The sequence below is a fragment of the Heterocephalus glaber genome, unplaced genomic scaffold (assembly GCF_053883595.1).
Source record: "Heterocephalus glaber isolate CG9 unplaced genomic scaffold, H.glaber_assembly_v1.0 deba00001613, whole genome shotgun sequence".
NCBI classification, from domain to species: Eukaryota; Metazoa; Chordata; class Mammalia; order Rodentia; family Bathyergidae; genus Heterocephalus; species Heterocephalus glaber.
The window spans coordinates 34,302,866-34,316,990 of NW_028258384.1; the positions used below are offsets into that span (position 1 = coordinate 34,302,866).

The 14,125-nt window shown below is 37.1% G+C and overlaps 1 protein-coding gene across 6 annotated transcripts in view; it reads left to right on the forward strand.

The window, feature by feature from the left end:
* Mid2 (midline 2) overlaps positions 1-13,796 on the forward strand; it is a 115,367-nt gene extending 101,571 nt beyond the window's left edge. For 3 of the 6 annotated variants that reach the window (XM_004861455.3, XM_087196741.1, XM_021241605.2), the window contains 5 exons: positions 1,128-1,255; positions 2,292-2,525; positions 10,366-10,527; positions 12,052-12,259; positions 12,556-13,796. In XM_004861455.3, the coding sequence (XP_004861512.1) occupies positions 1,128-1,255; positions 2,292-2,525; positions 10,366-10,527; positions 12,052-12,259; positions 12,556-12,958 (1,135 nt within the window). In that variant the 3' untranslated portion in view covers positions 12,959-13,796. The remainder of the gene's footprint in view (positions 1-1,127; positions 1,256-2,291; positions 2,526-10,365; positions 10,528-12,051; positions 12,260-12,555) is intronic. The other 3 variants (XM_004861456.4, XM_087196742.1, XM_021241606.2) reach the window with 1 other exon arrangement.
* Positions 13,797-14,125: the final 329 nt, after the last annotated feature.

Below are 14,125 nucleotides of genomic sequence, written 5' to 3' on the forward strand. Positions count from 1 at the left end.
GAATTGCTGATGAAAAGTATACTTAAGTTAAAAAAAACAGTCTCTTTGGGCATGGTGGTGCACACTTATAATCTCAGCTACTCCAGAGGCTGAAGAAGGAGGATTGCAAGTATGAGTCCAGGCTAGGAAATTTAGGGAGACCTTGTCACAAAATAAAATCTAAAAAGGGCTGGGGATATAGCTCAGTGATAGAGTGTTTTCCTGCATTTCACAATGCCCTGGTTCAATCCTAGTACCAAAGGAGGAGGGGGGAGGGGAAGAAGAGAAGGTGGGGAGACAGGAGAAGAAGAAAAGGAATAGTCTAAATGATTATGGGTATAGGGTTTAGAATTAGGTAGACATAGGCTTAATTATATTTTGACCTTTACTGATTGTGTGATCTTGGGCAAATTACTTAGCTTTACAATGTGTCAGCTATCTGACTTGCAAAATGAAAATAGCATCTACTACACAGGGATACAGCAAGGAAGAAATTAGATAATGTATGTGAAGTGCATACACAGTGCTTTGCATATATTAAGCACTCAATAAATGTTAGCAATTGTATCTTCACTAGTCTTTCAGTTATTCATTAATCAATTGTTTATTCACTATATATCCAACAGTGTTTTAGGGTCTGTGGAAGATACAAGAAGTACAAAATATGAACCTCATTTTTGAGTCTCAGCATTAGTTGGAGAGATAAAATTTTGCAATTAGTGAATATGAAATACAGACATTATAAAAGATATAATAAAGGGCAGTATTTGGGAGACAATATTAACCCAGCATGTTGGTTTCTTGATTAGCATAAAAAAATAGAGAGGGAGAATCTCTCAAACTGCTCTTACTAAGTTTTCAGAGGTCTAGTTTTGATGTTGCCTGCTAGATGGAAAATAATGCAGAAGGGGAAAAATCCTGAATTTACTTCTCAAAATTAAGAGAAAATGGGGGAATCTGTTTGAGGGGTGAACATACATGAATAAATATGCTATGTCTCTTAATTGGTTCCTGAAGATTAAATTGAAATGGTTTCCACTGAGAAAGCACAGATACAGTATTTTTACTTCCTTAGACCGAAATCAAACACTGGATGAAGGTTGCAAACCAATTTTGATGAATATTGATGTACTTTTCCTTTTTTTCAGAGTCGCTATGGCAACTGCATCTTCTCAAGTTCTGATTCCAGACATCAATTTTAATGATGCCTTTGAAAACTTTGCTTTAGATTTTTCTAGAGAAAAGAAACTGTTGGAGGGGCTTGACTATTTAACAGGTATGGAAATACAGTGCTTTCCTTTTTTTAATTTGTTTTCTTTTGGTGTACTTTAGTTTAAAATACTCTGAAAAGGATAATACGCTAAAAGTGTTTTTATAATCTTTAAAATGATACGTGTATCTTTTTAGATAGAATATATTTGAGCCCCTATAACAGAAAAAAAGATGATTTGTCAAATAGTTCTGGGGGCAGAGTGGATATATCATCTACTATTAAAAGTAAATCACAAGAAGTTGCTGATGAATTTCTCATTATGAGCCTATCAGTTACATATTATTGCTTGTTAGAAGGGCAGAACTCAAATGGGAATTAGAGAATATTAGATAGTGTACCACATGGGAACAGGTCCTACTCAAATGATTTTAAGGCAACTTGTTAATCACCAGGCCAGTAAAATGATATGAGATACCTGGTTTGCAGACAATTTTAGGAAATAAGGAATGCCAAATAAATGTGATCCTTCCTGATCTTTCTTTTCCTTAAGTGTAAATTACCTTAGTTCTACTGAGACTTAATCCTCCCTAAATTTGGTTTTAGTTTTCATGTTTATTTTCTTATCTCTTACAAAGCATCACATGAAGTCTCAGAGCTGTTAGGACTCAGAATTAGTTTTCTAGACAGGATTTGCTTATAAGAAACAGCTGTCAGAAGTGAAAGAGTACATTTGTTAGTGTTAGAACTAAGAGCCAATAAATGTCTAAAAGAAAAGAAAAAAGAAGTTGGTTGTGATGATGCACATCTGTAATCCCAACTACTTGGGAGGCTGAGACAGGAGGATCACAAGTTGGAGACCAACCTGGCAACTTAGGGAGACCCTGTCTCAAAATAAAATTGTAAAATTGCTGAGGATGTAGCTCAGTGGTAGAATGCTTGCCTAGTAGGCACAGGACCCTAGGTTCAATCCTTAACATTGAAAACAAAAACAAAAACTACCTCTCCAAGAGATACCAGGTTAGGTAGGAAGATTAAGGATTATAAAATTCCAGAAGAGATAGTATGCTTTCCTTACCTTCTTTTCTACCTTTCCTTACAGCCCCCAACCCACCCTCTATCCGAGAGGAACTCTGTACTGCTTCCCATGACACCATTACAGTCCACTGGATCTCGGATGATGAGTTCAGCATCAGCTCCTATGAGCTTCAGTACACCATATTCACTGGCCAGGCTAACTTCATCAGTAAGTCATGGTGTAGTTGGGGCCTGTGGCCAGAGATAAGGAAATGTAAGGAAGCAGTAAGCTGCTCAAGATTGGCCGGGGCGCCACGAGGCAAGTGTTTGTAAGACATGTTAGGTTGTTTAGTATAGTCTTTCATGGACAGTATAAGCTTCCCAGGGCATTTCAAAGACCTTACTTATAGGCGACAAGCAAGTTGTGGATTTCCTTGGTGGGCAGTCACTGGGGCCACTCCCATTTGTTTTTGTAATCCATTTGTAATCCTTAGCCTTTTCTCAATTAATCCATGCCATTCTACTCTGTCAAGGAGAGCACTGCTCAGTATTGGTTCCTAGGTAGCTTAACCACCATGATTTCTGGTTCCATGTGTGTGAACATCTCGCTCCCTGACTACTTCTTTCACTTCATTATCATGATAAAATATATTATGTGTAAAGGCAATTACATCCTCTACCAAACCCATTCATATCAGTGATCATAGCGACAGGCCTTCTGCTCTACTACTCTTCACTCTACTCATTTTGCCTTTCCATGAAGAATTACAGTAAATATAAAAACACGTGAGTCAGTCGACCACAAAATGAAAAATGTTTAAAAAAGCAGTTGTTCCTGGAAGTGGTAGTGCACACCTGTAATCCTAGCTACTTGGAAGGCTGAGGTGGGAGGATTCTGAGTTTCATGCCATCTTGGGCAATTTAACGAGAGCTTGTGTCAAAATAAAAATATAAAGGATTGGAGTTGTAGCTTAGTGGTAGAGCACTACTGGGTTCAGTCTCTAGTACCACACACACACAAGCAGTTGTTCAGCTAATGTGTTATGATGAATTCATCTTCTGGTGAATTGGAGTGAGACAAGGCAGAGTAGTAACTTAACTCATCATTTGCCAGCCAAGAGGTGAAAGTTGAGGTGAAAGTTCCCCTCAATGGTCTGGGGTAGGGGAGAATAGAAACAAAAGCAGAATCAAAGCTGGATTCCAGACTGGGACTTTTTCCCATCTTACGTTACATCTGCATAGCTGCAAATTAATACTTTTTTTTTAACTTTGTGATTTGACTTATGTCTGACCTCACAGGCCAGCATGAGAGTTTTTGTAACTAAGCTGTTCTTATAGGCTTCCATTTCTGGTTTTGTGACAATTCTGGGACAGAAATCTGTTTTGTAACAATAATGGATTTGGGAGATGAGAGGGCATTTGGAGTCAAACACTTGCCTCGTGCAGCTCCATCCTGAGCCACTTGGCCCACTTAGCTGTGTTCCTGGGTGTTTCTTCAGGTTCAGAAGTCAAGAAGTCTAAGGCCTCATCAATGTGCTTTTCTGTACACGTCTGCCATGTTCTGGAACGTTTTAGAGCCAGGAACTGTGCTTCTTCTTGATATGGGGAGAGCAGTTATCTCCTAGGAGTTAAGATCAAGTCCAAGAAATGATAAAGATCTAAAGGTCATACCTCTGTTTTAAAGGCTATATAGCCCTTTGTGAAGAAAAGCCTAAAGGATAATTCTTTTTTTTTTTTTTTAGTTTATTTATTTATTTATTAATTTTTTTTTGTACCGGGGATCGAACTTGGGACCTTGCGCTTGCGTGGCAGGCACTGGAACCATTGAGCTAAATCCCCAGCTAAAGGATAATTCTTAATAGTGTTGGAATCATAACATTTTAGAGTTGGAATAGACCCTATGTTATCTAGCCTAATCTTCTCTTCAGCCAGACATCTAGTAAATGACTGTTCTTTCTTTGCTTAAACATTACCAGTGATGGATACTCACTTCTAGCAAACAGCCCATTTGGTTGTTGTACAGCTGTAAATAATTGCCAGTGCCTCCTTATAAGAGGCCTTTTTCTTTTAGTAAATAATAATGACAATAATAATTTGTGTTTTGCCATTTATTAACACTCCTACATATTATCTCATTTAGTCCTTATGAATTTTTAGCCTTATGAAATCGATGATATTTGATTTACAGATTCCACCAAAATATGTACACACACTTCAGGAAAAGAAAAGCTTGTATAAATATTTTAGTACTGACTTTATTTTTAAAATTTTATTTTATTTTATTTTATTTTTTTGGTACTGGAGATTGAACCCGAGACCTTGTGCTTGCGAGGCAGGTGGCAGAATAGTACTAACTTTATTAAGACATCATGAGATTAATACAAGTTATCTTTGGCTTCTACAATTGCAAGAGGTTTTCAAAGTGGTGGTGATTAGCTTCCAGATATTTATTAATTTGGCCAACTGCTGCTTGGGTAGCATTGGTCATTGAAATTGCTGCATTTTCAATTTCTTCTCTAAGGCCAGCAGTGTAGTGGGTTTTCTGTGATATATGGCATCCTCTACGGTTCCCCATATGAGGGAACACCATCTGTTGAAAAAACATCACTATTTTTCTCTTCCTGAAATGTGTATACATTTTTTGGGCAGACTCTGTATTTTATAAATGAACAAATTGAGGCTCAAGTTAAGTAAGTTGCCCAAGATTGCAGAGCTATGAAATGATAGAGATTAGAGCCCAAGCCTGTTAGACTTCATGTTTGATGGTCCTTGAATCAAACCACAGCTACCAATTAGTCCTAGATTTGGCCCTTTGTGCCTCATTCACAAAATTAATCCATCTTTCACGTAATAGTTCTTCAGATGATTTTAGGTAACTCCTATTTCCCTTCTAAATCTTCTCTTTTCCTAGCTAGACATCCTCAGTTCTTTCAATTGATCCTCATATGACCCTTTATCATCTTGATATCCTTTTTATGGACATTCTTGTTTGTCATAGTGCTTTATAAAGTATACTTTCAAAAGAGTGAAAACAGTACTCTAAAACTGATCTGACAAACACAGAGGATGGCTGTATTTCTCTTTTTCATGACTTGCTGCTCTCTTGCCCTGTACTTTTTTTTTCATTGACAACCACATTGATTATTGACTGCTTTATGAGTGTATAGTCAACTGAAATCCCTTTGTATTCTAAATCCTGTTTCTATTCAGTTGTCTAAGCTGAAACTTTGCACCTTGAATTTATCCCTATTATGTTTACCTGCATAGCTTTGCCCCTTTATTCTAGCATGCCAAGATCCTTTTGGATCCAAATTTGACCTTCCAATACATTTCCCTCCCAGCCTGTCTTCTATGTCTTCCTCCAGTTGTTGATAGAAGAGTTCAGTAGGACAAGAACAAAGGCTGAGCCTTGAAGCAAAATTTCGGAGGGCATTGGAAAATTGTTTTAATGGAAATAATTATGAAAACTCAATGTCCCAGTCCTACCTACCCATTGGGCCTACCACTGTTGACTAAACCCAGTTTCTGAGAACTACTTTTCTTTGAGTTTTTTTCACATTTTCTTTATTCAGAAATTTTTGTCTTGTTGGTTAGAATTAAGTCAGGAGAATTGGTTCTCCCCCTTTTTAAAACTTCCTTCATTGTTAACTTTCTTCCCACCTCTTTTAAGATTTGAAATTACCTAACCAGTAATGTTTTAGATGATGACGTTAGCTAAAGGAGAATTTTAACAGATGTTTATCTTCCTAATTACTGCACTGTATTATTTTTCCTCTATTCCAGTGTTGTGTATTTATTTTTTTTTAATTTAATTTTATTTTTTTTTTGGTACTGGGGATCGAACTTGGGTCCCTGTGCTTGCGCAGCAGGTGGTGAAACCACTGAGCTAAATCCCCGGCCCTGTTGTGTATTTGTTTAGTGTGTGTTTTTGAGACAGGGTCTTGCTATGTCATGCAGGCTGGCCATGAGTTCACTATGTAGCCCAGACTGGCCTCAAACTTACGGCAATCCTCCTACCTCAGCCTGCTGAGTGCTGAGACTATAGGCATGCATCAACATACCCAACTTCAATTCTGTGTTTTGCATTTAGAAAGCAGTGGCCATAACCTTTGTCTGGCCAGGCAGTCTATAATATACTGCCATACAGATATATACAACTTCTGTTTCCCTTTCTTTTCATTCTCATGTAAATGCTGTCCACCACACATTTAAATTCAGGTTCTTAGATTTTCATATTGTGATGTTTCCCTTTTGAACAAGAGGTATGCTTCCATTACCACAACTCAGTCATAAGTCCCATCTTACCAAATCTCACTGATAGCCACAAGATCATATATTTACCTTTTAAAGTTTAGAACTGACTTCAAAATTACAGAAAAGTTGCAAGGCTAGCACAAAGAATGCCAACATATTGTTTACCCAGATTCACCTACTGTCAATATTTTGTCCCATTTTCCTTTATCATTTGTTAAAATTTTATTTTTTTCCAGAAGATTTGAAAGTAAATTGTATATGTCATGGTCTTTCACCCCCTAAATTCTTCAATAAATGTTTCCTAAGAATAAGGAGAGTCTCTTACATAACCACAGTACAATCACCAACTTTAGGGAAATTTAATACTGATGTAACACTTTTATCTAAACCACCACTCATATTCCCATTTTGATAATTGACCCAATAATAGTCACTACAACATATGAAGGGCTCAATGTTGTCCTTTATAGTTTACGATTGGATATTACATTTAATTGTCATCACTTTACTTTCCTTTAGTCTGGGATATTTCTGCATTTCTTCCTTTTCTTTAATAATATTAACATTTTTGAAGTGCTCTTTTATTCATTTTAGTGTTTCTTCTTTTGGGTTGGTCTGATGTTTCCTCACAATTATATCCAGGTCATACCTTGATGTCTGGAATACTGCATAAGTGATTTTGTGTCCTTCTTAGGGTGCGATATCTGGAGGCACCTGATAACTATTTGCCCTTCATTCTTTTTTAGTAGCAGGGATTGAGCTCAGGTCCTTGCGCATGCGAGGCAGGCAGTGGAACCACTGAGCTAAATCGCCGGCCTTGCCCTTCATTCTTGATGCTTCAAAATGTTATCTGATTTCTTCACTCTTTAGTTCCTGTTTTTTTTTTTCTTTTGCCACTAGTAAGCAACCTGTGTGGTGATACTTTAAGATCACGAAAATATTCTGCTTCCTCATCAAATCCATGTCCTCTCCACCACTGTTCTAGCATCAGTTGATGACTACTGCCAGATCCAGTCTTTACTATGATGATTGCAAAATTATGGTTTTTTAACTGAGTACTCCCACATTTACAAGTTGATACCCAACATTCTACTGTAAGCCTAGACCCCACTCTCTATTTCCCATCATTTATTTATTTATCACTATGGACCCTTGAATTTTCTTCTGTCAAAGATTCTTTACTGCCATTACTTATTTTGGTACTGAAATTGTCCAGATTTAGCCAGTGGAAGCCTTTCAAGGTAACTCATAGGTCCTTAGGCTATTCTCACATTATTTTCATGAATATTTCCTTACTTTCTGGCATAATAAAATGCTCTAAGGTTATTGTAACCCGCCTTGAAATCAGCCATTTTTATAAGGAGCTCTGGTTCCTTTTAGTGGGAGGAAAAGATTTAGACCAAGAGATGGGTACTAGAGACTAACATAAGTAAGCATATGCAGACACATATAATATGCATGCATATTATACACTCTACATATGTGCACATCTGTATGCATACACAAAGCATATATCATCTCTTGGTATTCATGTGGCATTGATTCCAGGACCTACTGAGGATAGAAAATCTCCAGATGCTCAAACCTCTTATAAAAATAGTATTGTATTTGCATATAACCTATGCAGATCCTCCCATGTACTTTAAATCCTTTCTAGAGAATAAAATATAAATGCTACGTAAGTAGTTGTTGCACTCTATTGTTTAGGAAATAATGACAAGTAAAAAGTTTGTAGATGTTTAGTACAGATGCAATTTTTAAAAATAGTTTCTGGCTGTGATTGGTTGATTCCTCAGATGTGGAACCCGATAATAAGGGAGGCCAGATTGTTCATATTTTAGAAGCCACACAGTCATGTCAAACCCCCAGTTCCAATCCATCCTCACAAGTTCTTTCTTGTCTTCCCTAATTTCATATTATTCCCTCTTCCACTGTGAGAACCTTGGCTCCCAACAAAGTCAATAGATGTATTTATTTGTTTAATCTCAAACTATTTCTAAAATACTTTCAGAATTGCTTTGTTCATATCATGACAGAAACAAATTCCTAACAGTACAGTGTCATTCCCTCCCTATCATTTTTTTCAGTTGATATTTTCAGGGTGAGTAGTAGTTTTTTTTTAAATTTATTTGTAGGTAACCAAATTCATTATTTTCTGGGTTATCCATCCTGTTGTTACTGTTGTTCTGTAAGTCCAAGAAATGTAGTTTGTTTCTTATTTGCTTTTCTTTCTCTCAAAGAAGTAGCATAGTATGTATGATCTTGTATAATTTTCTTTGTTAAATTGACCATATATCCTGGAAATCATTCTGTGGTAGCTCATAGACAACATCCTCATTCTTTATTCACAGCTATATATACTTAATTTTGAAGTTTGTTTTTATTTGTTTGCTTGTTTTGTATGGTTGAATGTATTGAGAAGATTATATATTTTCCTCTTTATATTAAAATTTCATGTGCAGTTTATGATTCATATTGCATATTGGCATATAGATAAGGCCTCAAGCATTGTTCTTAGACCTTCTCCTTATAGTCTTTTCATAAGAATCACTATGTATCTCCACATTCTTATTCTTCTTTCTATAGCAAGTCTGTTTGTCCCCATTATGTTTATTTTTCTAGTTTTAATTTAGGCTACTTCTACTTCCTCCCAAATTAATTGTTAAACCATTTGATCAGAGTTCTTGCAAAAGATTCATGATTTATTATTTCCAAATTTCAATCTCACTAAATCCATTACTAGAACTACACAGAAGTAACTAAATTCAATGCTCATTTTCTTCCCCTTTTCTTTCCACACTGTGGTAGAACTGTGCTTAAAAGTAGCAAACTGACTGAAAAACAGACAACAGAAGAGAGAAGTCTAGATAAACCACAGATGAAAATGTTGGTCCCTCTTTTACTGGAAGCTAGCCAAATTCATGTTTTTAATGATGCATATTTCCCCTGTTTAAGCCAATGTTTATAGTCTAAGAGCTTTCAGAAGCAGAAGCCTAGATTTCTGATCCCTTTCCCTACTTGGGAAGGGAAAAGGTTCCAGGAAACTGTGTTTGTTCCTGGACCACCTGACTCCAGAGTAATGTAAGAGTCAGAGCTAGAAAGGGGTAATAAATATGTAAGTGCAGTGAGGAGATAATATCTTCTTTGCTTATCATGTCATCTCCTTGGTCTATAACATACATGTTAAGTTTGAGAAGTAAGGCAGAAGATGGGGTGGAAAGGTGGAATCACAAGCCCTGAAAGCCTCACCACCTTGCAAAGATAAAAGAATATTGTCATTCACCCCATGAATTTGTCATGTAGTGGAGAGAACACTGGACTAGGAGTAAAAGACAGGAACTTGAACCAGGGTTCTGTTCTCAGCATCATCACCAATTATTTATGGCCCTGGGAGAGTCACTTTCTTCTCTCCATCCGAGTGTCCCACTTGTAAAATGAGGGAAATTTGATGTCTAGGTGTCCTTTACACTGAGATTCCATGTTTCTGTGCTCAGCACTGGACTGCTCCATCCATACAAGGCTAGTTGCAGCTCTCAGAGAAATGGACATTTGGGGTAAAGATTTAGAGACTCTGTAACAGTGATGATTCTTTGATTTGAATAGTGGCCATTTCTGTGTTATTTGGCAGGAAATTGATATAACTTAACTTTTGCTAGTACCCAAAAAAAGCAAGTAAGTTTTGCTAGCTTCTCCATTGCCAAAAGTGAGGATCCTGGCATGATCCTAGCTCAGTGGGAGAAAACAAGTAGTGAAATCATAAGTCCTGGTTCATCTCATATCTTTCAAGACTCAAAAGCAAACAAAATGAATTCACGGGGGTGGGGGCTTATGGTTGAATTGTTAGTGTTCTTTTTATACTATCTCTTACTTGTTGGTTGATGTCCTTGTCTTTCCCCGTTTTACAGGCTTGTATAACTCAGTGGATAGCTGGATGATTGTGCCCAATATTAAGCAAAACCATTATACTGTACATGGACTCCAGAGTGGAACACGCTACATCTTCATTGTTAAAGCCATAAACCAAGCAGGCAGCCGGAACAGTGAACCTACCCGACTAAAAACAAACAGTATGTTGTGGTGATTCCCGAAAGAAAGACCTGTTTTCCTCTCCATGCCAGGGAGGACACAGCCTGAGCAGGCACTCACAATAATGCATGAGAGCAGTGGCACTAGGCAGAAGACCTTTATACTTATAGTTCATGCTTTGGGCAAGAGGTTTGTTAGTGTCCATGGGAGATTTGTGGCTGAAGAAATACATAAAATAGCCGGTAGCTTGGGAGAATGTTAAGTGAAGGATTTTCCTCTGGTCTCCACCCCCATGCTTGAAGAACAGTTGAGTGAAAGAGAATTATTTGTGATAATCTAATAAAACTACTGCAGAGAAGCCATATCTGCTGGAAATGCATTTGATTGTGAATAACAGGGAGTACATTTAACAGCTTAAAAACAGTATTGGTTTTAGCTTAAATAGTGTTTTTTCCCTTAAGTTCTTGCTTTCATGTAGCAAGAACATTAAAGGTAAGCAAGCAGTCCAGGGCTGGTGCAGCGGTTCTGTGACGTCATAAAAGGCACAGGCTCTTTCTCCCTTTGTGCATTTACTTATTGCCACATGGTGGCAAGATGGCCACTGCAACCTCCAGACCCCATATCTCATTTCAAGAGAAAGAATTGGTACATACAATGGTTGTCCCTTTATTGGGAAAACAGAAACTTTCCTGGAAGCTTCTGCCACTCCGAATTCTACTTTCATCTTATTATTCATCCCTAGCAGCAGGGAAGGCTGGGATTTTGAGTAAGAGAAAAAGTAGGGAATAGGCATTGTGCTAGCCAACAGTGGCTGTCAGAGAAGCATTTGATATAATAAAGCTTTTGTGATACCCAGCAACTGGCTGCTGGTAACAGTACTTTTGTCAAATGGTTATAAGGAATACTCTGTTGTGAATACTCCTACACATTAAATGTTTTCTTTGTTCATCGATGATGGAATAGTCTCTCTAACAAAGTTGTCTAATTATGTTATTTACATCCCAATTTTAAGAGGAGAAAAAATTGTCCTCTTGCCGAGATCTTTTCAAGTTTTTTTCTTTTTTCGAGCAGCATTTGCCTCATAAGCGTCCCTCACTTTGTCCCACTTCAAACTTGATAACACTCCTTAACCCTACAATCAACCCAAGACCCAAACCACCTACTGAAACAAAAGTAAAGTACAAAACACATTTGTGGACCTTAGACTTTGAGAGCCCCATTTTAATTTGGTAATACATGGTAGAGGTGGAGCTTACTGGCTCCTCTATTCTTGGAATATGATTTCCAGCAAAATACTTGTATGAGAGATCCACATTTTTCCCACAGTGGGAAAATAAATGCGTCCATGCAAGTTATTTTATGGGAGATTGACCTCACCTCCATTCTTATTTAATTGAAAACTGTGGCTTCTGGCCTGCTTTCTTAATATAATCTACTTGTAGCCAACTTGCACTAACCCAAGAATGATAATCAGATCATAGTTCCCCTGCTAGTGATAGTCCTAGAAGACAAAGGTATAATTTCCTAAATGCTTCATTGTGCTTTTTCTTTTCTTTTTTTTTCAGGTCAACCCTTTAAACTGGATCCCAAAATGACTCACAGAAAGTTGAAGATCTCCAACGATGGATTGCAGATGGAGAAAGATGAAAGTTCTCTGAAGAAAAGCCACACCCCAGAGAGATTTAGTGGCACAGGATGCTATGGGGCAGCGGGAAATATATTCATTGACAGTGGCTGCCATTATTGGGAAGTAGTCATGGGTTCCTCAACATGGTAAGTGAATCTCATTTTTATTTTATCTCCTTTGCTGTTAGTTCTTAGTAAGTTCACACCATAATACAAATATGTCAAGGTTAAAAATATGTGATGAAAACTAGTCCTTTTCATAAAATCATAGGAAACCTACTGGACTAGGGGATAGAAATTGCTTCATCACTCTGCTAACTTTTTAAAGCTCTGAATGATATCACTATTATATATTTACATGTAAACTATTTAAGGAAGGGATATGTATTCTATTTCTTATATATCCAATATGGTTTCTGTTTCTCCTTTCTACTGTTTTATAGGTATGCAATTGGTATTGCCTATAAATCAGCTCCAAAGAATGAATGGATTGGCAAGAATGCTTCCTCATGGGTCTTCTCTCGCTGCAATAGTAACTTCGTGGTGAGACATAACAATAAGGAAATGCTAGTGGATGTGCCCCCGCAGTTGAAGCGTCTGGGGGTCCTCCTGGACTATGACAACAACATGCTGTCTTTCTACGACCCAGCTAACTCTCTCCATCTTTATACTTTTGATGTGACCTTCATCCTTCCAGTTTGTCCAACATTCACAATCTGGAACAAATCCCTAATGATCCTGTCTGGCTTGCCTGCCCCAGATTTTATTGATTACCCTGAGCGGCAGGAATGCAACTGCAGGCCTCAAGAATCCCCCTATGTTTCTGGGATGAAAGCTTGCCATTAAGTTTCAAGAAAGCATATAATTTGCTGGCTACCCAATTTAGCAGTTCTTCCCTTCTTAATCCTCAGTTAGTGTTCAATATATGAGATACAAAATAAAGTTCATTTGAAGCTTCCAAAATAACTAGATATTGTAGATTTAATTTTTATGCATAAGGTTTATATTTGAATTCATGTATTGAGTTTTTCAGAACAAATTATCTGAGTAGTCTGGGTTCCAGCCATTGGAAAGTAAATTTAGAGAATGCCTCCGTTGTCACTGGAAAATTAAAAATTTGCAGAATCAGTGATTTGCAGTATAAATGATTTTGGAAGGAATTAGGACAATTCTAGGTAAATAATATAAAAAGATACTTTACACAAGGGGCTAGCCAGTTAGAAAGCACAATGGTGGTCAGCATTTCTAGTACTGGCCGGTTTGGCCAAATAGAATTTTGAACAGTGTCAGATTATCACATATTGTAAGGAAATCATGACTGTGTATATATAATATATAAAAAGATTGAATTTATTTATTAAGATGAATTCATTAAAATTTATTCATTAAATTGAATTCATTAAAATAATTCAATCATTGTATATATTATATATAATATATATGTACATAATAAACTTTTACATTTGCTCATTTGAATATGAAATATATTGGAAGGGAAAATAACTTACAACATTCATCTTTGTCCCCTAAAAGAAACATCAGAATTAACCAGAATTGAGCGTGATTGCCCATGCCCTTAATGCCAGCATTCTGGGAGGCTGAGGCAGGAGGATCCTAAGTTTGAGCCCAGCTTGAACACCTTAATGAAACCAGGTCTTAAAATAAAAAAATAAAAAATGAAAAAGGACTGAGGATGTAGCCCGGTGCAAAAGCCCTGGGTTCCATCTCCAGTACTGAAAAAAAAAACAAAACAGGATCTCTCTCCTCCCTCTCCTATCCTCCCCTTCTCCCCCTTACCACACACCCATTCACATGCAGTCATGACATAGACAGCAAGAAGAGCTTATGGTTGGATAGAAAAGATTTGGGAACAAGATTGCACAAGAGATGTTATTGCTAGACAGAAAGCTGATCCAGGTAGAAATGTCCTGTTTAGCATAATTTCATTGATGCCTCTTAATGGAGGCAGTCCATCTGAATTGTTAAAAATTTTGTCACAGAACATTTCAAAGA